Raw genomic sequence first — 24701 nt, forward strand, 5'->3', positions numbered from 1 at the left:
GCCACCCTCTGGCCCACGGAACGTGAGTGGATAGGACACACTGTATCCTGCCAAAAGCTTTAGGAGGCGCTGGGAGCTTCTGCCAGCCCCTCGCTTCTGCCTTCTGTCGTGACAGCCCAGACAGAGACCGCACTTCCAAACTAGGGCCTGGGCTGAGGACACACAGAGCGGCCGGGAGCACAGCCGCCCTGCAGCCGCACGGAGCATGCAGCCATGGGACTTCCCAGCCCCGCTGGAGAAGGAGAGGGCTCTGTTCCTGCCCCTGGAACATCTAGTGGAAAAGGACCAAGGAGCCGTCAGAACACGTGAAGGGCCCAGAAGAGCACAAACCAACACCAGCCTCTGGCTCCTCACTCAGGCTCCTCCGAGGCCCCGCGGCCTTGTGCTGCCCTACCTTCTGCCTCTCCACCCGGGCGCCTTCCCAATTACTCCCCCAGCCTTCAGATCTCATTCCTGGCCCAGAAGGTGCCCCTCCTTCCCGGGCCAACCGAGGTGGCGGTTCACCCTACAGGCCCGGCCACACAGCACATCTCCTCGGCAGTTACCCGGGCGCTTGAGGGCCCACTGCTCCCACCCCCAGCCGACACCCCAGGGGAGTTCCCTCCATTGCACGGAATTCACACGAATGAGCCCTAACCCTTCCCACGCTCCACTGTGATCACCCGCGACCCATCTGTCTCCCCGTGAAGCAGGAGCCTCTGGACTCCCTATGCCTGGCCTGGCAGAAGCTCACCACGTACTTTACTGGAAGAAGATAATCAAAAATAATTTTCACTATTAATAAAAGGGCTCTTCTACATCTCAAGGAAGATGGAGGAGACAATAAAAAGTTAAAATGAAAATAGGATTTCTCTCTCTCAAAAAAAATCAGCCACATTGGCCAGAGCAAATTTAAAATCTCATTGAAAATCACAGTAAATGAAATGCTACATACTAAAGATCAGAAAACGGCTCTGCGAAATAGATTTCATACTTTACTATTTGGTTTAGGTAACGGGGATAGAATTTTCAAGCACAAAAGGCCCAAATCTAGAAAGTTTTAATGACTTCTGATACAATTGGCACACATAAGAAAATTCACATCTCACTAATTCAATATATATTTTATTGAGGAAATAGCCATGAATAAATGGGAGAAAAGAGTGTACTTTACTGAAGTATTTAATAGTTTGATCCAGAAGGTCATTAAAGTAAAGGGACAAGCAAATGAAACCCAGTGGCCTGCACACAGAATGAGCTCCGGGCCGCCCGAGAGACGGACGGAACGCCGGGAGGACGGGCTGCGGACTGCGACAGGGCCAGCGCCACAAATGGTGTCAAATGACTTACAAAGAACCAAAGCAAGAAAAGATCGGTGCTAAGAGTAAGTCAAAACAGGCAAATTTAAGTTGATAAGGATAAGGAAACATTTTCACGTAAGTTGACGGTAGTTCCTAAATTTGACAAGAGTACCGTGACAAAACAAGGATCAAGAAATTCATTTCAAAGTAGTGAGTCACCTGGCTGCCTCTTGAAAATGAAAACACGATGTGCCTTCTGCCGATTCCCCACCAACACTCCCTGAAAGCCCGTTTGGCTCTGGCCCCAGCGAGCCAGCCCAAGGCCTGAGGGACTCAAGGCCACCAGAAGGGCAGCGAGCCTGCAGCTCGGAGCAGGCTGGGCCGGGCCCGGGAAGGGGCGGGCCGGCCCACTGGGCCAGGGTGGCCGGGGGGGGTCCAAGGCCAAGCATCCAACAAAGTGACAGACACGGGTGAGCCACACAGCCTGTGTGTCTCCAAGGCCAGCTTCACAGGCGCCACTGTGATCCTCGTGATTCATGAACGTTCCCACGTTCCCATGTCGATCCCCCACTACCAGCCAGCTCCAAAGAGCCTCATTATATTTGAGCCTGCTGTGACCACAGGGTGTGCAGAGAAGAAAGGGCTGGTGCCCGGAGAAAGGAGGAGGAGGAGGAGAGCACGGGAGCCAAAGCCTCCATCAGACCCACAAACGGCGTGAGGAAGTTCCAAACAGCTCCAGTTCAAAGCACGGCTAATTCACTTGCTGCTGAATCTCAGAGTGTCACCCATATGTTGTCACTTGCAGCCCTACAGCAGGATTATCACAAAGGAACAGAAGCCAGATTAACCTCCCCAAAGCATGGTTCTAATCAGTCCACTCCCCTACCCAAAACCTTTCCATGGCTCCCAATTACCCAAGGAATAGTCGACGTGTCAGAGTCTCGGGCCTTGGCTGCATCTGCACCGATTCCTGGCTTTTACTGATAAGGAAACTGATCGAGTAACTAGAAGGTCACACGGTGGCAGGATCTGAACCCAAGATCTCAGCATCTCCTCTCCACGGCCCATGTTCTTTCCACTGCGCCATGGCTGCCTCACGACCACTTGCCTCGGTTCCAAGGTCTGCCCCGCCTGCACTGCCAGCTTTCCTACCGCTGCGTTCTGCAAAGACCTGTCAGTCCCACAGTGCGGCAGGCTGAGCGCAGCCTCCCCAGATGCGCCAGGCCTCGATCACGGCCGTGCTGGCGACCCCGAGACACTGACGTCACCCCCACAGTCTCTAGGAGGAACAGGTGCGTGTGCTCGCACCCAGCTCCATCGGGGCTGGCCGTGAGGCTTCCTCAGACACGCAGACATCAAGGCTCAGGCTCCCCCTCCACGCCCCCTCCCTCGACGCTGTGCCTGCGCTCGACCCTCCGCCTGGGACAGCCTCACCCCATCTCCACTACTGACGTCACACCCATAAGACAAGACCCACCCACAAACGCTGGGCCTCGGGACCCTACACAGCCCACATCAAGGACACATCACCTTCCAGCATGGGACCCGGTACTTGACCACCATCTATGAAATGTCTGATGGATGAATGGCACAATGAGGGGGCCGTGCTTGCTTTCACCTACAGCCCCTCTGCTGCCTGACCACGGAGTCTGTCCCCCCGCCATCCCCTCACAGGCCTTCCTGGCAGCCCATGATAGGCACCTTTCCATGGTGGCCTCAGGGACGACCCAGTGCCTGCACGTGGCCACAACAAGCTCGTCCTACCTCCGGACGCCCACTGCCCACCATCCACAGGAACGTGAGGTCAGCTCAGTGCCCCGCACTCAGGGTGCCGGGTAACGAGTCATGTCCTGAGCCACAGCCAAGTGACCACATACGATACACAACCCAGCATGGACATGCTCCCTGGGGGCCAAAAGCCACAAAGGCCCAGTTACAGGTCACACCACAGCCTGGGGATGCCAGTAGCCCTGCCCCACCCCCTTGACAGCAGTTTAGGGATAAAATCTCCCCTCAAGATCAACCTTGTCCTCCACAGGCCAACCAAGAAGCACCAAGAAGCCCAGCTATGAAGGTGGACACACAAGGCCATGAGTAGTGAATGAGCAGCCCAGGTGCACCCGTCACCTGGGACACACCATAAAGCAAGCACAAATCACCTAACATGCACAATAACCTCATCCAACAAGCACGCTCAGTACGCCCGATCTTACACAAATGGCATTAACCTGAACAAAACATAAGGACAAAGGATGTAAGCCTCAAAGAAGAGATGACAGGATCACAACCAAGGCACATCATCGGGAAAAGTGAGCGGGCACGCCAAGGGCAGGGCAAACCGTGCTGCAGGGGTGGAGGGGTCCCGCGCCTGTTCTGATTCAGTATTCCCTCTTTCTCCACATCGTAAACTTCTGCAACAACCAGGGATTTGTAGGGAGGACAACAAAACTGAAGGGTTTTATCAGTACTGCACAAAGACCTTTTTCCCAGAGAAATCATTTCGTTCCAAAGGACCGAAATATTCTGGTATGGAGAAAGATTGTAAGCGTGCAGTCCCACGATGAATCACTCATCACGGCCCGTGTGGGTCCACCCCAATGCAGAGATGCCTCTGCCCCGCCATCAGAGCACCGTCCACACACACGACATGGGGCATGCGGGGCAGAGGGGACCCCTGGAAGCTCCCTGCGTGCACCGCAGGAGCTCTGCAGCCCTGTGAGGGGCGCTAGCTTACCTCTCCCACCCTCAGATGCCATCTGAAGACTCGTCCAAGGTTCCTCTCATTCGTTTGCCTCACGTCCACGACAGGGACCCTGGATAGCATAAAAACAAGCCAACACTCTATCGTTCCCATGTCCCAGGACCCTGGCTCGCTATACCAAGCAAGACCAAGGCCCCCACAAGAGGCAGTTCAACAGAGGTGCAGGTGCATGGACTCTGGAGTCAGAGCCGCTTCTACGCAGGGGACTCACTCTGAGACGGGAAGACCGCTAGCAACCTGGGCCCGCTGTGAGGGCTCCGTTCACCAGAACGGGCAGTGAGCTGGCACTGACAGGGCTCTGGCAGGACCAACTCTCGGGGCGCTCAGTCAACTGCTATCCAGGAAGGAAAGAGCCTCTTGCCAGCCCCCTGCTGGACCACTCGGTTTCCGCCGCCCACCACCGTGCCCCTCACACACGGCTCTGAGCCTCTGGAGCGATCCTGACACCAGAGATACAAAGTGGGCGCAAGTACTCAGAGGCGAGCAAAAGTCACAGAGCTGACGTGGCCCTTTGTCCCAGAGGTAATTCCACCCTGAGTTCAGTAACACCTCACCACGGAGCACTCCTGAACAGGGGCGACCCAAGGGTCATGGGAAGAGCTCTCTCTCTTCAGCTGATACAAGAATTAAAAGCCCCAATTTTGTTAATTGCTGTTATACAAAAAAAACTTCTGATGACTAAATTTCTGGTCATTCTGCGGCACCAAGAACATTTTAGGTGGTGGTTAAACAACATCGTGAATGTCCTGAATGCTACTGAATTGTGCACCTCAAAATGGTTCACTGCATGTGACGTGAACTTCGCTGGATTTTAAAAAAAGAGTATTTTCCTTGAAAATGCGATGATCGTTATGCCATCTGACATTTGTGAATAAAAAGATGGCTGTGCATATACACTAAACACCATCTGCTCTCAGGCGCCCTGACACGCACCAAGTGAGAACAAGAGCACGGGAGAGGAGTGAGCGCACTGTGTTTGTATTTCACAAAGAAGCGGGGGAGGAACCTGTCTGCACACACCCTCGCACGGCTACCTGACCGCACACAGCACTTCTGAAAGCAGAGGACGAGGAGGGGGCTGCTGGACCAGGAGGGAAAGGACACTGATCTGTCATCACATAAGCCCTTAGCAACCAATGGCCATTTTAACACTGCATAATGTAGCTTTTTCAATTAATTAAAAAAAAAAACAACTAGTAAACAGAAAATAAAAATAAATATTACCAGTTCCCAAACTTTAGGCAACAAACCCTTGTGTATGTGTTCTTACCCCTCCCCCCACCTCCAGAACAGCAAAGAACGTTAGTGTAAATTGTTACGTATTTTGAATCCTTATATTAAATGTCTAGATTGTGATTAGACACATAAATTAAGTGCTGATTTAGACAGATATGCAATTTTAATAAAAATTTTCAGTAAACGTCATTTTCAAAACATTATACAGCCACTAAAAATGATGGTTATGAAGATTGTAGCAACATGGCAGAGACTTATGACATAATATTAACCGGAGGAAAAAAAGATAAATCCATCTCTATTCTCACCGCCTCTATGGGGAAGAAAAAGGTTGGGGGAAGGAGGCAGAGGGAAAAGAAGGTGACACAAGTCAGGAGGGCAGGCCCACGGTGGGCTAGGTGCTACACTAACCACTTACTGCAGATTAGCTGAACAAGCCTCCAAAACAGTGTGGACACAAAGTGTCATTATAGCTATTCTACAGATGAAGAAAGTAGAGCTCAAAGAAGCTTTAAAAAAAAAACAAAAAAAACATTGCATCCACTGTGCTAGTGAACAGCAAAGCACGACCAGGACCTCACGGGGCGCTCCCGCTTCCCATGCCCGTGGTCCCCCGGGCGTTGAGGGTCAGTGGCGGGCGACAGGCGGCCAGCATGGCTCTTCACCTTCTGTGATGTGCGGACTCTTCCTTCTAGAACCCCAGACAGACACACGGGTTACACCGTGGGTTTAAAAGTGGGTTAAGGGGCACCTGGTGGGCTCAGTGGGTTAAGCATCTGTCTTTGGCTCAGGTCATGACCCCAGGGTCCTGGGATGGAGCCCCATGTCGGGCTCCCTGCTCAGCGGGGAGTCTGCTTCTCCCTCACCCACTCCCCTGCCTGTCCTCTCTCTCTCTCTCTGTCAAATAAATAAAATCTTAAAAAAAAAAAAAAGTGGGTTAAAAAGATATCCTTACCTAATTTTCTTAGAATAACTTATCCCAAAAAAACGACACTGGTTTTTTTAAGCACTTTAAGCAAACGTGAACTTTTTCCCTTTAGGACCAATCTGAACATAGTCTAAGATTTTACCAGAAAGCCTTCCATTTATATTAATCTCAAGAGCTGGCTAAAAACCAAACCAAAGCCTTACCGAGCACCATTGTCACTCCTCATAGTAAGTTCAGGATAAAGGTGCTTTTCCTCCCCTCCCTCCACAAAGCCCACTGTGATCTTTATTCTTGCTAGCTGACTTAAAGTTTAACTTCCTCCCCGTGTTAAATCCAGCTGTAATGCCAAACGGGATTATTTTTCATCTCTCAAGCCTTGCATTTCTACTTATTAGACATTTCTTCTTATTTTCTTACTTCAACCATGGATGATTTAATCCTGTATGAAATCTCTAACAGGGACTTCTGGGCTCCTGGTGTGCGCAGGGAGCTAAGCGACGTGCGTCCGGGGCGAAGGACGCCAGGTGAGAAGTCCAAGGACCGTGGGTGCTGCTGGCTCCGACCTCAGGTACCTCCTCCTCCTTCACTCCATCTGTCTCCTCATCTACAAAACCGAGATCACGGGGGGGCTGCCAGATCCATCTGTCACTTAGGGTCAATACCAAACCAGTGAGGTATTTTCGTGGCACAGAGCTTTACAAACAAAGGCCACCATCCTCACAGTGACCAAGGAGTGCCGTGTCTCGTCAAGCAAACGGCTGCCACAGACAGCACCTGGAGCCCCCCAAATCCCTGTGTTAAAGGCGGACTCCCAGCGGGATGATGTTTGGAGGAGGAGCCTTCGGGAGGTGAGTGGGTCCTGAGGTTGGAGCCCCATGAATGGGATTAGCACCCCTACAAAAGAGACCCCGGGGAGCTCCGTCTCCACACCTGCCATGGGAGGACACAGCAAGAAGGTGCCATCAGTGAGGTGGGTCTGCACCAGACACCGAATCTGCCGGCACCTGGACCTTAGACTTCAGTCTAAGAAATCAATGCCTGCTCCTAGAAGCCTCCAGTCTGTGGCATTCTGTTCCAGCAGCCGGAATGGACTCAGATAACAGTACCGTCACCCCTACGCGAGAGCTGTACTTCTTCCCTTTAACGTACCGAAACCCAGAAACCCTCAACAGCTCAGAAGCCTCTCAAAGCCAAGCAGCACCTGGAGCCCAGAGCTGGGCGGACACATGTCCTCGGCAGGGGCTCCCAGGTCCACGATCACCAACATGTCCCTCGCAGGCCGCCAGGCCGCCATTCCAGACCCAGGGGGACCCACCTGCCACAGATACCACCTCCCCCACTGGGGCTCCCGTCACCTCTCCCTCGGGCTCAGGGGGACAGCTCACCATTACACCCAACGCCCCCAGGGGGTCAAAGTGCATCAGCAGCTTTTCCTAAGTTAACACGTGTTGACTGCCATCCTGAGCCTGACCTTCTTCTCAGTTCCACGTAGCAGTTCTCATGATCGGGGGTCATTCTTTACTTTCATGAGAGATTCCAAGAAACACAAACCATCTCCAAACAAAAATATCTTTTTTTTTTTTTTGCAGTTTCCAGAGCTAGACACTTGGCTTGCAATGGTCTGTGGCCCTTCGGAGTCTCTCCGTTTCTGGGAACAAAGCCGGACACTGCTGTTTGCCTGTGAAATTCACAGTGTGCCCATTCGCTCCCTCCACACCCGATATTCCACAAACGTGCAAGGCAATTCATTCTCTGGGTCTTAGACCCCAGCACACAGCCCCTGACCTCAAGGAACTGGAAATCCACTGAGGTGACACAGACCCTCCAGTCTACCTGAGTGGCAACACAGGTGGCTGTCTCCCCAGTATCCATCTCATCCCTCTTCCCTGCTACCAGAACCCCAAGTTCAAAGTGCCAATGACTGAGCCCACATGAGAGACTTACTTGTCAGGATCCCCTGCAGCTAGGGATTGACATGGGACCCAGCTCTGGTCCTGATGAGAATATAGACGCTGTGGTGGCCTCACACGGGATGATGACCACCATCTCATGGCCACGACCTTAGACCCTTGATGACATGGCAGTGACCAATGCCTAACGGATACCTACCCCGGGCGTCTGGCTGAGAAAAATAACCCCTATTCGTTTAAAAGTCCCTGAGTCTGATCTTCTGTTACCTGCAGCCAACATGAACACTCACCAGCCCCCCTCGACACGAGGCAACCCACGTCAGCCAGTGGAGCAGAGACGCGGATCACCACCACAGGGATGCCCTCCAGCACTGTTTCCCAAGACCGCGCCCGCAGCAGTCGCCGGTCCCTGGAAAAGGAGGGCAGGTGACTGACCGTCCAGAGGGAAGACGGGCGTAACTAACCATCGATGAGAGGCAGCAAGTTCCCGGAGCAAAGTCAGGAGCCCAAAATGCTGCAGAGAGCACGGGGCAGTGCCCCCTTCCGCGCTCCCCCTCCCCGCACACAACGCAGGCTCCACAGTCTCCCCCCACTGCCCAGGCACACACAACACCCTAATCTACAAAAGGAAGTACCAGAGACAAAAGACAAACACGTCAAAGATTGATTTTTAAGACTGCAACTTTAAAACCGTAAAGGAGACTCACACTTTTTTAACATTCACTTTTAAGATTATGCACAGAAAACCATCATTCAACAGAGCTCCCTGCAGGAGCCCTGAAAGGTCTCCTAGCAAACTGAGGGTTTACTCAGATTCTGAAGGAAATCCTTCCTTTCACCGAATCACGCTCGATCTGGTGTCTCTCCAGCTGACTGCTCCTACAGGCCGCTCCAACCCCGCGGCCCTGGCGAACCGCGGGGCGCTGGCGCTGGGCCCGCGGGTCCCCGGGACCCTCCTGCTCCAACCCCAAGGCCAGGAGGCCGCCGCGGGTGCGGCTGACACGACGCCGAGGGCCCCCCCGCCGGAGCTCCGAGGGCGGGCAGGACGCGTAGACCGCGGCACCGCAGGGGCAGTTTTGGTTTGTTGGTTTTATCATCTTTCCTGTTTCCCTAAGTTCCAACAACATCCAACATCTCTAAGTTCCAATGCTCGCAGAAGCACTAGGGTGGGAAAATGAAGCAGAGGAAGGAATGTGCGTGGGCCCCCCACCCCCGGGCACGGAGGAGGGGCGAGAGCGGGGCCCACACCGGGCAAAGGCTCCGGAGGCAGGCGGGTGGGTCGGGGGCGGATGGGCAGAGATCGGAGAGAGCACAGGGCACGAACACCATCCGCAGCGAAAGGAAGCACAGTACGCCACTGAGCCATCGTCTGAACGTTAGGAATTACTCGCTGAGTAATTGCTTTTAGAGAAACAAAACCAGAGCTGGAGGACTGTGTTCCCCGAGGAAGAGGAGACGTGTCTAACAGTTGCTCAGCAACACCAAGGACAAGTGTCTACCACGGGACACTCCCTGGGCCAGGCACCGAGGAGGCAGCAGCGCCCGGCCCCCCTGGAGGGATGGGGCCACAGGAACAAGCAAACGGACCAGTGGGCAGAGGGCGAAGGGTGCCCCGCAGGGAAACAAGCCGGCTGAGGAGGGAACGAAGAGGGTAAGGCGTTCTGGGGCAGGCAGGACGTGCTGTGGCCACCCACGGCTCGGACAGGAGAGCTGCATGAGCAGCGGACGTGTGAGCAGAGACCGGGAGGAAGTGAGTCATGCAGAAATCCAGGGCAGAGGGACAGCAGCACCGAGGCCCCGGGCACGGACGTGCTGGTCTGTTCTGAAAACGGCGGGACACGCGAGGGGTGGAGGGGAGGAGAGGAGGCCAGAGAGGGACCAGGCAGGTCCTGCGGGCCTTGAAGGCTGTCATGAGGCCTATGGCTGGCCCCTGAGTGAAAGGGGAGCCCTGGATGGCTTTGCAAAGTAGCTGATCCGGACCTCACTTCCAAAGGATCACAGACGCCACGTGCAGCACGGCCCTGGGCACAGGGGTCTGCCAAGGGCCCAGTGAGAAGGCCACTGTCACCAGGCGGGAGGTGGTGGCTTGGGGCAGGGCGTGGGGCAGAGGTGCTGCCCATATGAAGCCAAGGAGCTGCGGTGACTGACGGGCGGTGGGGGTGTGAGGAGACAGAGGAGAGCGATGGGAAGGGGGAGCCGCCGTGTGCAGAGACGGACAGCACAGCAGGGCGCGGGGTCAGGGGGAGAAACTGGGGCCTTGGGAATTCAACTCAGCTGACACCTTTAACCCAGAAACCACCTTTAAAAATAGATGACCTGATTAAGAACAAGCTCCCCTCAGGTATGTTCCCGAAGAAAGGTGCCTTGCCCCGTGTCCCTGCGGACTTCAGAAAGATGCTACAGGGAGAACCAGACACAGGGGCGCTGCAGGAGGGCCAGGTGAAAGGTGCAGACACGGATGGGACTGGACAAGCCCAAGAAGCCTAGACCCACGGGCTCTGGCCAGCCGGCCACGTCCCATGTCACAGAGAGGGATGGGGACCCCACGGCGGCCCATGTCCTTGCACCTGGTCACACGGTCGGAGAGTGCTGCTCAGCGCATGGACATGGGGACCTCGAGAGGCGGGGGCCATGAGAACAGCACCAGCAGAGCCCTGCGCCTTCACTCCCATCCCAGCGCTGGCCCCACACCTGGGCTGCAGGCAGGCTCACACACTCGGGTGGTCTCAGGCATTCAGCAGCCCTCTTTTCGAAGCTTCTTTGTTTCACTAAAAGTACCTTTTCCTCAAACCACAGAAATGAGATAACACCGGGCCTTCGAAAGACACCTGCCCAGGGTTCCTGACAGCCTGAGTGGGGCATTCACGACTTTTCCCCTCTTCACACTCCTAGTTACTTCCCAAAAGCCCCACTGGAGCCACAGGGTAAAGAACCACACTGTCCACACCTTGGATAAAAAGGGGAGCCAACGAGAGGGGGTGGGATGGAGAGAATCCTGAGCAGAGGGAGAGAAGGGGGGGCGGCAGAGAGGCAGGAGCAGGCGGGAGGGGAGGCGGGGACAGGCACAGAGGCCAAGGGGGGAGCAGGGGCAGCCCTGGGGAGAGGAGCGGAAGGAGGGGGAAGGTGGGGGGAGGGAGAAGAGTGGGAGAGAGGGGCAGGGGAGGAGGGAACAGGGGCAGAGGCCAAGGTAAGGTGGGGGAGCAGGAGCAGGGGAGGGGTGGAGCAGGGCAGGGGAGAGGAGCATCCCTTCCCAGAGACCAGCACCTGGCTGGCCAGGCCTGAGCACTGAGCACCCAGACGGCGGCGCTGCTGCTCCAGGAGCGGCATAAAGCACAAAGACCAGCTGGTCCTCAGTTTCCTCCCTGGGGCCTCTGCTGTTCAGGGGCTCCCAGCGACACCCGGGATTCAGGTCCAAGGGCCAGTTCTCCCAGGGAGATCCCAGGAAAAGTCGGAGCTAGCTGGAGCTCTCACCTTCCAGCTACCTGGAGCCCACCCGGCCCTCAGGGCACCCGAGCGGGCGCACACACCTCCCGCAGCGCCGGGCGGTGGTTGCCCCTAGAGGGGGATGCTGGGTGCAGCTGCCCACCGCCTGGACCCCAGGGAGCAGGAGTGCGGCCACACGGCCTTCAGAGGCGTCCCACGACGCCCAAGACAAGCCCTCTGCTCCAGGCTCTCTGACAAAGCCCTCGGGAATGAAAAGGGCCCCTCCTTCCTCAGGACCCCGAAGAGCATGGAGAAGGCCGGAGCCCGTGTCCTGAACCAGCTCCCATCCCGCGTGGCCCTCACTGTGGGGCCGTAGGGCCCGCCTGCTGAGCCCAGGACTCAACCTCCTCAGCCGCAGACCAGGCTCAGCTCCCACTTGGAGCAGATGACCTGCTCATCGGGGCTCGGCGACAGTCTGCGCACAATCGGACTCGCCTCATCCATCGAATGCTCTCACCTACCGAGCATCACGGCTTAGCCCAGCCGACCTTAAACGTGCTCAGACGCTCATGCTAGCCCACGGCTGGCAAAACCAACCAACACAAGCCGAGCCCACACTAAAGGGTTGAATGGCTCATGTAATCCACTGAACACCGTACAGAAAGCAAGAAGCAGCCTGGGTGCCCGCGTAGCGCTGCTGACCCTCGTGATCGCGAGGCCGACCAGGAGCTGTGGCCGCTGCCCCGCACCACGGGAGAGGAGCGCCCGCGGAGCACTAGCCCGAGAATCACGAGCCCGGGGGAAGATCCAAACTCTAAATTCCAAGTACAGTGTCTACTGAACGCGCACTGCTTTCACACCGTCATAAAGTCGAACCATCGTAAGTCGGAGGCTGTCCGTGTATATAAACACATCGTAGCCACCACGGAGTGAGGACCCAGAATGGCAACAACGTGGAATTATTTGTCCATACTGCTTTCCCCAGCTTTGTGTAACAAGTCCCTCTCTCTCTGTGCACCAGAAGCCCCCTCCTCACAGCCCCGAGGCTCCCACTGTGCCATCTTGGCCTCCCTTGCTCCCCAGTCTAGCCAGCTTTGTGTCCAACCAGCTGCCCGCCAACCCCCCCCCCCCCCGCCGGCCTGCCCTGCAGCCCCCGGGGAAAGCAACCGCCTCACCCACCCACCCCCAGCCCATACCCTCGGGCCCTTCCCCAGTCTACTCCCCTACTTCCTTCCCTGCCCTTCCATCCCTCCCCCTCTGCACTCCCAGGGGCTGCCCACGGACCCAGCCCCAGCCCAAAGCTGCTGGAGACACCCTGGCCAGAAATCTTCCACGGCCCTTCCTTCCACAGAGGAGAAACCCTGTTTCTTCCAGATGCCCTGTGCCAAGCTTTGCTTCCCTGGTTCCAAACCTCCCAGAGGCTTCATGGTGAGCTCCTTCTTCTGGCCTTCAGAGCCCTCAGGACCTGTCCTTTCCTGCTTGCTGGCCTCTGCCCCCTCCCGACCCCTCCCCCGCCAGGCCTGGGCCTCAGCAGCTGCTTCCAGTCCTCAAGCACTAGCCCTGTCCCAACACCGACCAGCCCCTGGGAGGCTCCGGCCCACCTTCAACTTCATCTTGAATTAAGGTGCCTACTCCAAGGGTCTTGGCTGATGGCTCAGCTACAGCAGCACCCGCCCACCGGCTTTGTTCCCCATGTGCACCTTAGCACCTTCTGTGAGTTTCTGGAGTACTGAGTGTGTGTGTATGTGTCCCCACCTGTCTCCTCACACCAGAACGTCAGCTCCTGAAGAGCAGAGCCCGGGGTTCTGGTTCCCTGTTTCTCTCCAGTGCCTACACCAACAGCAAGTGCCCAACGAATCCGGGTTGAATGAGCAAACCCTGTGGGCGCTTTCCATAAATCACCTCTGGGTCACAGGATCCTGCAGGGTGGGCCTCATTTCCCCAGTCACCTGCTGAGAGTGGATTGCAGAGCCAGGGCCTGGCGCCAAGGCTGGACTGCCTCCTCCTGCCACCCCGGCCCCACAGGGCTGTCCTCCAGCCGCGGGCCCTGAGGGGGCAGCTACCTAAACCTCACTTCCAGGGTGAGCGGCTCCACTGACCCCTTTCCCCCAGAAAACACCTCTCCCCACCTCCATCTACAGGGACACTCTCCACCCTCGGGCCAGACTGGATGCTCAGGCGAGGAAGCTGGAACAAGACCGTGCAGCCAGCCTCGCTCCCCCAGTAGTCACGGCTGAAGGCCCAGAGACCCCATGTCCTCGAGCCCCACCACTGAGACCGGGCGGCTCTGTGGGCCTCCGGACCGCATGTTCTGCCCTCAGCCCAGTCCCGCTCCCACGCACAGAAGCGCGCGATAAAAATGAACGCCCCCAAGTGTCATTTTCTTGGGCTTCAAAGCAGCAGCCTTTTGCACGAGTAAATATTGAGTCAATGCTAAGAGCAGAATGAGCTGTTAAGTTCTATTTGCTACTTTCATCCCCAGGCTCATAACAGAGCACAAGCTAAACAAAGAAAAACAGCTCTCCGCCGACGAGATGACATTCAGCAGGTAGAATCATTTCTGTGGGCACTTCTCACATCAGTGATTTGCTTCTCCAACATTGGCAAATATTTGCCACTTATGTCTTTTATGTAACGTGGAGATAATATATTCCACTGTCTTCCAAGGCTATCTTAAATGCCTTATAAAAACAGGCAATTTACTGGCTGTGTTTTCTCCTGCCACTAAATACAAATCCAGTAATTGTTTAACTTTGAAAGCTTTTTGGTGTGAGATTTGATACTTAAACAGAATGCAAAAGACAGAAAACACTCATAACGGCACCAACCCAACAAAAGAATCTTATTTTTACATGTTAACCTTTCCTCCTGCCCGTGCATAGCCGCTTTCCCCATGAGTCCTGAAAGCTTTGTTCTGAAGTAGGATTTTAATGTCCACAAGTTAGTCCACTGACAAAGGCCACCAGAAGACTAACGGGGGCTCAGCTCCTGACCCAGAACTGCAATTCCTATCAGTGTATCTTGTCTTCACCAACTACCTCCGTGCCCCCTACTGTCAGAAACCGCTTAACTCAACCAAGAGGACACGTGCAAGCCGCCTTGACTCGGCAGTGACCACAGCGACCACGTGCATCGGTGCTCTGAAAATCAAGGTAAGGGGTAAAGAGGCCAACGCAAATGAATCAGGCAGATGAGTAGCACTGTTCAGCGTTCACTGTGTGCTGGGCCCGCTCCTAAACACTCCGTACGCATCCCCTCCCCGGGTGTGCCCCCTCAGCACAGCCAGCACCACTGGGCAGGCGACCGAGGACCCCAGAAGCGCTCCAGGCTTGCTCCAGTCACGGGGCTGGAGAACACCGCCCCGCACTCCCAGCCAGCAGTTGTCCCAGAACCTCTGCCCTCCCCACACTCTGGCACCTCCCCACACTGCCTCGGGGCACAGGTGTGTTGGCGGGCTGGAAAAGCAAGTGGCCAAGGGACGGGCTCAAACCCCACGACTAGACTCCTTGGCGCCCGATCCACCTGACTTCCCAGCGTCGTGGTGAGATTTCCACCCCAGCTCCTCCTCTCCCTGACCCACGTTTCGGGACGCTCGATGCCCATCGCTAGTCACCAGCGCGGGGTGAGGATCACAGGTCCAAGCCCACTGCCGTGACACAAAGTTGGGAAGAACCGAAGTGCCCGTCGGAGGGGCGGTAAAGGAGTCCCGGGCGCACAGCCCGTGCGGGCCGCGCGCGTCTCTAGCGCTACCACGGGAAAGACGCTGTGAGGTTTAACGTGGGGGGCAGAGCAGCACCACCACGCGTGTGGGGAAACATGCACAGATGCACGGACCCCGAAGCGCCTCTCCACACGCGACTTCTGAGCTACCACAGAAGAGTCGCGTCCACCCCCCGTCCCCGTGCAGGACCTGACAGCCGCCATCTCGCCAGTCATCGCATTCCCTCCTGAACCCGAGGGCCAACCCGCCCCGTGGCCTCCCGCCACGGTGACAGACAACACAAACCTCATAGGCGACATCCCTGCCAAACGACCGGCCTGAATCTCATCAGGAGGATACGAGACACCCCCGCTGAGGGGAGCCGCACAACGCCTGGCCTGCCCTCCTCAAACGCCCTGGCGCCCGGGAACACGGTGCACACTGGGACCCCCTTGGCTGACGGGGAGGACGGGCGGGGCGACACACACTGCGCACATCACTGGGGCGACTGGCAGGAAGAGAATGTGCACCGCGGATGAGCTGAGCGCACCATCTCGCTGTGCAATGTTCTGACGGTGTCTCTGTGCTTGGGAAACAGACAGTGGTGCTCTCAGGGGCCCAGGGGTCCAGGGTCTCCAACGGACTCAAACGGTTCGGGGAAAGCACGCAGACACACAGGCACACGCACAGGATGAAGACGGGGCAAAGTACAAACGACTGGTGAAGACAGGACTCGCCTGTACCGTTCTTGCAACTTTCGTCTACATTTGAAATTACATCAAAATAAAAAGTTTAAGACGTCACGTGCATCGTCATGTGCATGATCTGACCCCAGCGCCCTCAGCAGCTCAGCGTTAAGAGAACGAGAGGCCTCCCTTCCTGTCCCTGGAAGAAGACACCTGGAATCACGCGAAGGAGGGAAAGCAGGCCTGGGGAAGAGGAGAGCGACACGTTTTTACCGCACATCCTCTGGTGCCGCGTGACTGTCTTACGTGTGCGTGAGCAAATCAATCAGGAAAATGAAAACGCAGAAACTCGCGGGAAGGAACCCTTCTGCACCCACAAGGGGAGCAGCATCCTCAGGGACGCGGCCTATCCTTCAGCTCCATGCTCGCTCCGCCTCCGCCCGCCTCCCTGCTGGGCAGCCCAGCCGCGTGCCTCACGCGCCACCTGCTGGCGGAGCGGGGCACTGCAGCCGAGGAGCGCCAGCCCTCCGTGCCACCCTGGCACCCACCCTCCACCATGCGTGATCTCGAGACCGCGGCCACATCCCACCTTCCGGAGAGCCCCCGCAGCCAGCAAGATGCCCGATGCAGCGTGGCACTCCGCAAAGATGAGACGTACCGAGGAAAGGACGCGGCTTCGAGGGGAAGCCCAGCAAATGGACTTGGAGGCGAGCACCCGTCTCAGAGCCTGGTGGCAGAGCGGCCCCGCGGCCATAGTGACCCCCGAGAACCACACTGCTGACTGTACGGCCCCCTGCTGGCCCGCCCACCCCAGCCCCGCCTGCGCTCCCGGGGTGTTCACGGCCTATCCCACACTTTACACCAAGGAAGGTGTAAAGTCAGCAGCACTCAGGACCCCGGTCACCAGCTCTGTGTCCCCACGAAGACTCTGAAAAGCAGGGACACCAAGCTGGCCAGTCCTGTGGAGCAAACCAGTTCAGCCCCAAGAAGCCAAAGGAGTTCAATCGGAGCATTAAAAAATAGAACAGAACAGAAAATACCGGATCAATGGCCCCGGAAGCCCATGACCAACACACAGCTGAAGTAAACCTCAAGGACAAATGGCTCATCTCTGTGACTCGCGCAGGACGGCACAAACACATCGCCCTCTGACAAAGTAAACCACACGTGGGGGCGCAGGTGCACGTGCCCTTCGCCAGCGGGGGACTCACCGAGGTCTGTGTTCGGGCCAGCAAGGAGCTGCTTGAACTTGTCGAGCCGGGAGGCCTCTCGTTCACTTAACGCTGAGCTGCTGAGGGCGCTGGGGTCAGACGTGCCACCCACGGCGGCCGCCACCGAGTGCGGGAGAGACTGGGACCGCTGCAGAGGAGCAGTGTCGCCGGCGCTGTCTGGGGAGAGAGCACGCAGGGGGTGAGGATGGCCTCCTGGACCCCCCCCCCACGGCCCTGTTCCCCAGTAAGCAGGCTCCCACCCGCGCCACCTGCCCTTCGGGAACGCCACCGTGCCACAGCCATCCCCTCCTCCCGTAACCGGCCAGTGCAGACCCGCGTGACCGGGGCAATAAAGTGAAACTAGTGAACACCCAAGAAGCCCACTGGCCTTATTGGTAGAGCGTTACTCCCTGGGAAAACAGACGTGCCTCACACAAAAGCAAAACGACAACCAGAAAACTCCAGACCCCCCCGGCTCCCCCACTGCTAGCAGGCCTGCCCAGGTGACACAACCCAAGGATCTGCTGGTGCCTGTGGGGCTCACCTGGGCCTGAGCACAGAAGGAAGCCACCGAGCCACACGTGGAGGAGCATGAAGCCCACAAAGGCACTGCACCCCTTGAATCTCCCCAAGCCCCATGAGGGAGGCGGGCAGGGACCATCACGAAGAGAAAGCACAGGAAGCTAGAGCGCATGCAAGCAGGGGAGGGGCAGCAGGCTGCAGGCCTGCCCAGCAGCCCCCGCCCCAGGGCACCACCTACCACCACGCACAAAGGCCCACCGACAGGGACACACAGGGCCGAAGTGAAACCGTGCGTTAAATCCAGGAACCCGGACCAGGAAGAGCCACAGAAAAGAGCCCAAGGCCCAACACCCACTCAGAAAGAGCCACCAGGGACCAACGAGGGGCCCACAGGAACAGGCAGCACCAGGCTGTACACCCCCAGGTCTAAATACCCTTGAATGGTCACATCTCCCAGAACTGAAATTTAAAGTAGAGGAAAAAACCAACTCCAGGAGATGGGGCGGGAACCAAACAAAGTGAAGAAAACATGCCGGCTCCTGGCTGCCGCTGTCAGACTCCCACCGACCCCCTCCTTCCCGCAGAGCTGACTCATTACCCTAAAATCGAGGCCCGGAAAGGCTTCACACAGAAACCCTCAGGCTACAGAGGAGCAGTGTCTGGCCCAGTTAAGCTTCCAGAAAAGCCTGGAGAGGTGGGCGTTGAGGTGAGAGCAAGTCCCAGCCCCTCCGCAGGGCTGACCCCTCGCTTGCAGGAGGTGTCCCCACCGGCCTGCCCTCCGGGAGGCCCGGGGCAGCGATGCTCAGACCCCCTCCTCCCCGCCCTCAGAATCTGCCACTCCGCTGTGCGTCATGATTCCTCAGGAAAGACGATGGGCGGGAGGAGGGATTCCTCGTTCTAACGCGGAACCAAACGTGCTGAGTTTTACTTCTCCGCCATCTTAGAGAGCATCCCTGTGATTTACTCCGACATGTAAGGACCACGTCGTCCTGAGCAGAGCACACATCCGGTCCCCCTCTAAGATGGGACGGGCAGGGTTTGCAAGGCACAGTGATGCCCCCTGCCCCCTGAGGAAGCAGGAAGGTCAACAGCAGGTCTCCCTGCTACTGTAAGTGGAAAACACATCAGTGTCCCCCTCCAGGGCAGCCAGTGTCCACCCAGGACCCACTTGCAGCTCAGTCCCCATCAGCGATGGACAGTCCTCCCCAGCCACGCCCACTGAGCCCTTCGCAGCCAAAGGCGCAGGCTCCCCATTACGCCAGCGGCACCCTAGACCAAGCAAAGGGCATCTGACTTCAGATACAAAGGTACAGATACCTCAGACGCTGATTAAGAAAGTCAGGACAGTCGAAAGGTGAGATGGTGTAGGCTTGTAGACCCCTTGCAGGCCAGGATCATTTGAGGACTGCACTGAGGTTAAGGTCGGCCAGGCAGGGCTAGGCCAGGAGGAGAAAATGTTCTCTTCCCCTTACCTCATGTTGCAAGTTCTAAATGCCTGGATCAGCAGGAAGTGGCTCTTGCCTAGCTTAAAGTGTATCTTTCTAATCAGAAGTGTTCTTTCTAAAGACAAAGAACATGTTGTCTCCAAAGGAAGGATGGCTAAGAGAATTCTTTATTCTGCAAGCATAAGCAGGATATATTTTGTTCTTATTGCATTTCGTGTATATTTCACTTCACAGATGTTGGCTTGATACATTGTTATGTTTATCTGATCTCTGCGAGTATATAGCTATGTGAGAAATAAAGGGCAGTATGCAGTTGCAAGTGCTGCCTTTGCTCTGCATCCCCTGTGTCCTGGTGATTTCGTAGACCCTTACCCAGGGACCCCAACGCACTAGACGTTGACAGAAAGGTAAGCAGGAGGCGCGGGGAAGGCCAGCCTGAGACCCCTGCTGCAGCATCCCGGAACTTTCAGGCTGCCATCTACCCAGGGCTGAAGGCCAAAGGCGAGGGCAGCCAGCAGGCCCTGTGGACACTGCATGGGGTGACGTGAGCTCCCACGGTGGCGCACCATAAAGGGACAGGCACCCGACACAATGCCGGCAGTGGGAAGGGCAGGCAGCACTCTGATCAGACTGGGCCCCATGAAACACAGCGTCCAGGCCCCAGAAACACAACTCCGCTCCGAGGAGCACAGTCACATGAAATGGCACTCACAGGTCCCTCACCTCAACAGAGGCCTGGCCTGGCCCTGGGCCGTGGGGCCGGTGCAGGGACAAGAGTGGGGCAGAACATGGAGGAGGGGAGAGCCCGCGGTCACCAGGCCCTGAAGACACCTCAGTTTAGCTCAGCAACATTCACGTAATGACACAGGACCCCAAAGGGAAACAAAGGCAATGGGACATGGTCCCTGCCTTGGGGGAACTTGCAAACCACGTAGATGAGGTGTGCAGTCAGCCAGCCCAGCCCACCCGGCACCTCCCCTCGGCTGGGATGGCCCCACCTCCTAAGCCTGGAGCCTCACCCTACCGGTAACCTTAGAGACATCACCTCCTCCCTGAAGCCTTCCCTGACACGTCCTGGCCCTCCTCAACAAGACTGAACTGGGACTTCTACCCGTGGGTGCTTCTGGGTCCTGTCCATCACTCCAAGGCTCCATTCCACCCAGGGAGGTGAAAGACTCAGATCCTTGTGTTTCCCCACTAGACTGCCTGCCAGTCAACACATCTGCGCCGGGCCCAGCCCAGTAAGAATGAGGGCTGACGTGGTCGTCTTAGCGCCAACACCGAGTAAGCCATCCCCACGACTAACAGCCCACCAAGGGAACTGAACACAGGCCCACGAGTTCTGCGCACCACTGCCAGCCACCCGTGGGGTCGGCTCCCTGAGAGGCCACCTCGGGCTCCAGAGCGGCCCTCTCCCCCTTGGCACTGTGCACGGTCGGGCCAGAGAGTCCCCTGGGGGCCAGGCACCCTGGTCTCTGCCCACTTCATGCCAGGAGCACACACTCCCTGCCCCAGATGTTAACAGGAAAGGTCCTAAAACAGGACCTCATGTCCCCTGGGGGCGGCATCACCAGCGAAGAGGCCCTGCTCTCTGTGGGGAGGTCAGCAGCTAGCAGCAGGCCCTGGCCTCAGACGCCCTGGACTTGAACCCTACCCCACCGCTCAGCATGCTGGGCGAGCCACGTGACCTCCCTATACCTCCCCCGTAAGCTCTCTCCTAGACTGGCTGCAAAGTCAGAGGGATCTGTTCATGACGCGGGCCCGAGACAGTCCCTGCCCCACAGTAAGCGATGGATAAACACTAGCTGCTATCATGAAATGAACTGCTCACAAAAAGCCTGCTCAGAAAGCAAAGGAAAGATGGTTGATGCGCAAGCGGGTGGAGGCAGAGGCAAACACAGTAATCGGCCCCTTCCCCAGCATGAGCCGCTTGGGGCATCCCTCACCTGACTTTTACAGGAGGAGGCCACCCCAAGGCTCCCCACCCTGGCAGGATGCAGCCCAACTGCATACCTGGCCATGGGCTGAATGCTGTGAGGCCCCAAAGTCCGTATGCGCAAGTCCTTCCCCAGACGGGACGGTGTTAGGAAGAAGGGCCTCAGGTTTAGAGGAAGTCAGGAGGGTGGGGTCCCCTGATGGGATCGGTGCTCCTGAGGAGTCACGAGACAGCCTGTTTCCCCTCTCTAGTCTCCCCCATGTTGGGATACTGTGAGAAGGCAGCTGTCTGCGCCCCGAAGAGAGCCAGGACCCAACCGTGTTGGCCGCCTGACCTGACTTCCGGCCTCCAGAACTGGGAGACCTAACTTTCTGCTGCTCATGCACCATCGGCCTGTGGTGCTCTTCGCAGCAGCCCCACGGCCTGAGAGAACAGGAGCCTGCCCACTCAGCCGAGATGGGCCCCCACCTCTACGGGTGCTGAGGCCCACCCCCCAGCAACTGCTCAGATGGCACGTGTCACAGAGGCTCTACCCAGGCCCCAGAGGCGTGGGGCACAGCAGAGGACAGAGGAATCCGGGGCACCTGCCAACTTGAACAGGCACCCAGGCTGAGGGCACTGCCCGGCCGGGGCGCGCAGGCGGTAATCGGCATAGGATGCGTCAGTCTCGGGGAACCCCGACCCACTCGCAGAAGCCCTAACCAGATTTTTATTTTTAAACTCAAATACTTTGAAGTTCAGCCTATTTTGGAGAAAAATAGTTCAGATTCCAATATGAAAACTGGTCAAAGGAACTAATTCACAGCATTCTCACCCACGAAGACGTGTGATGTTCCAAACATTAGTCAGCTCCCGGGACGGGTTTCTGAAAACTAGACAGGGGGATGAACGCCAGCTCCGTGGTCCCAGCAGGGCAAGCTGAGGCTGCCCGATGCCCTCTTCTCTCCTCTGTAAACAAGGGGCAGTCCCCCTGACCCCCAGAGACCCTGGGAGAGGGAGGCCGTGAGTCCGCCGCGGTGCAGGCCGGCCCCTCTGCCACCAGTTCCCCACGCCTCACTGCCTCACCTCACTGATGCTCACGTGTCACCTTCTCAGTAGGGCATCTGGACGCTCTGACTGAAGATTACGCCCCAGGTCCAGACTGCTGTCGCCACCTCCCACCTCTGTCTCGACCCAGGGCGCTTGTCCCCTCCCCGCACGCTCCAGGCCTCCTTACTGACCCAACGTGTAGGTCAGTGCTTGTCCCCCTCACCAGAACACACACTCCAGGCCAGGGACTTCCTGGGGGCACCCCAAGCCCTAAGAGCCTGACCCATCACAGAGGCTCATCAAATACTGTGTTGTTTTACATCACAGACACCCCCAAAAACAAAAAGCAAAGCTACTGAGAGCCGTCTCCAGAAAGGCTACTGAGCACCAGGCACGGGGTACAAGACATGCACTGATCGCATCCTTGAGTTTATGACCTGGAGGCAGTCATTCCACACCCCAGACTCTGCCCCCTACAGACTCTGAGCCACGTGCAGGTGTCCCGGCGGGGGAGGGGGTGTCATTGGAAGCTGCCGGAGGAGGTGCAGCCTCTGAACGTGCAGTTGGCCTGGCCCCTGAGCTGGAAATGTCCCCCTGGGACAACCGGGGCACACTTAGAAGGGAGACACAGTCCCCTGGGGCCTGGTGCTCACTGTGGGCCTCTCACAGCCAGGCCACGAAAGCCACACACCACACCCTCCACCCGGAGGAGAGAAGCACTCAGCTGGGGACACAAAGAAAAGTCTACGGCTTCTCCTGCCTGGGAAGGCCTGTGGGCACGTGGATCACAACCTCAAGGTCTTCCAAGGGCACGAGCTCCTGTGGCAAAGAGGACGGAACGCCCGCTAACCTCCCGCACCGAGAGGCCTCCAGCCCCTCTCCCTCGCAGCACTGCACGTCATCTCCTCGCGCCCCCGCCCACCTGCAGGACAGGATGTGTGGCTCTCGCTGACGGACTTCACCAGCCGGAGGTCACCGCTCGGGACCGAAGGAGGCTCTGCCGAAGGCTGTGGCTCCTGCTCGGGGCCCGGCGCCTCCTGCGGCTTGCGGCGCTCCTGCCGCTGGCTGTGGTTGCGCAGGACGCGGTGGGCCGTCTCCATGACCACGTCGGTGTTCAGGCTCTCGGCTGCCACGGCCAGGAGCCCGTCATCGTCCTCGCCGGCATCCCAGGCGTCGCTGGTGTTGCTCTCAAACTCCGGGAAGGTGCTGATGCTCTTGGCCTTCACGGGTGTGGCGGGCGCCTTGGGCGCGCCCTTGAGCAAGCTGCAAAGCAAAGGCAGACTTCAGCTGTCCCCTCGGAGGCTGGAGCGGACTCACCCCACGACCGGTCAGAAAGGAGCCCATGGATGAAAGGTGCACATTCAAGCTTCCAGTGTCAACTGAGCTGAGGGTGAAGAGCAAGCACAACCCAAAGAGGCATCCGAGAGAGGACTCCTGGGGCACCCAGGGGGCTCAGTCGGTTAAATGTCTGCCTTCGGCTCAGGTTGTGATCCCGGGGTCCTGGGATCAAGCCCCACATCGGACTCCCTGCTCGGTGGGGAGTCTGCTTCTCCCTCGCCCCCCTCCCTACCCCCCCCACTCTTGTGCCCTCGCTCTCTTTCTCAAATAAATAATCCTAAAAAAAAAACAGAAGAGGACTCCTAGGATTCGGGGGCAGGAAGGAGAGGCTCTCGAGGGGCAGTACCGCTGAGCAGTCTCTGCTCAGTGACAGAAGCCACTCAGGAGGAACCCCAGCACCGCAGTCACGGCATTCACAGGGAGTCCCCAAGCCTCACACGGGCCAGTGCCCGCAAACCTCCTAAGGCAGCAGTGGGGGCGGCGGGGGCAGGAGCGGCTGTCCTTCGGCGTGCAGACGCGACACAGCACCACTAGAGCAAGAGCCCCCGCGGGGGGCCCAGTGACACCCGCCAGCACGGGCGGGGGGTCACACCAGCCCCCTGCGTGGCTCTGGTGGAGGAGCCAGACGCAGGGGCAGAGCGTGCAGTGGAGGGCAAGGGAAGTGAGCTGACCACCGAGAACAGGCCCGGGGCCAGGCCCTCCCGTCAGCTAAGGGGGTGCCAGCTTCGTGCTCTCCTCCACTTTGGGCTGGGCTTCCTCCTCTGCCCTTGTCCGGAGGACCAGTCGTGCGAGGCCCTGACGCGTGTCTGCTCGAGGGAAGACCACGCTGCTCCCCTCAGGACCCCGAGGAGGCCGGCGGGTCACCAGGACGCCCAGGCGCGTGCGTGATGCAGCATGACCACAGGCCTCACTTACGTGCCGTGTAACAGTGGGTCGAAGGGGGGGTGCTGGGCGCCGTACACATGCTGGATGCTGTTTAAAAAGAAAGGAAAACCGATTAGCTTCTCTCCAGCTTCCTCAAGAGCCCACACTAACTCGGGAAAAGGACCAGTTCCCAGTAACCTACACGCCTGAGCAGCAACTCTCCCTCAGCTGCCACGGGTCCCGAGGGCCCGTCTGGAAGGGATGAATGGCGCCACACAGGTCCACGCCACACACACAACGGGGCATTCAGCCTGCCGGGCAAATGGGCCTCAGCCCAGGGAGCCGCAGCCCTGACCGCATCGGCAGGGCCTCAGGCGCCGCTGCCGAGGAGGCTGCTGGGAGCTGGGAGCCACTCAGCATCGCCAAGTTCCA

General features: G+C 57.7%; 1 protein-coding gene across 1 annotated transcript in view; it reads right to left on the reverse strand.

Moving 5' to 3' along the window:
• LOC135365510 (TBC1 domain family member 22A-like) overlaps window positions 1-24701 on the reverse strand; it is a 136466-nt gene that overhangs the window by 95037 nt on the left and 16728 nt on the right. Inside the window, exons 2-4 of the mRNA XM_064597038.1 lie at window positions 24321-24377; window positions 22990-23330; window positions 17136-17312 (exon numbers count right to left, since the gene is read on the reverse strand). Coding sequence (XP_064453108.1) covers window positions 17136-17312; window positions 22990-23330; window positions 24321-24377 — 575 coding nt within the window. The remainder of the gene's footprint in view (window positions 1-17135; window positions 17313-22989; window positions 23331-24320; window positions 24378-24701) is intronic.

Source organism: Mirounga angustirostris, unplaced genomic scaffold (assembly GCF_029215605.1).
Source record: "Mirounga angustirostris isolate CCGP_5_RB_7025 unplaced genomic scaffold, mMirAng1.0.hap1 SCAF_8, whole genome shotgun sequence".
NCBI classification, from domain to species: Eukaryota; Metazoa; Chordata; class Mammalia; order Carnivora; family Phocidae; genus Mirounga; species Mirounga angustirostris.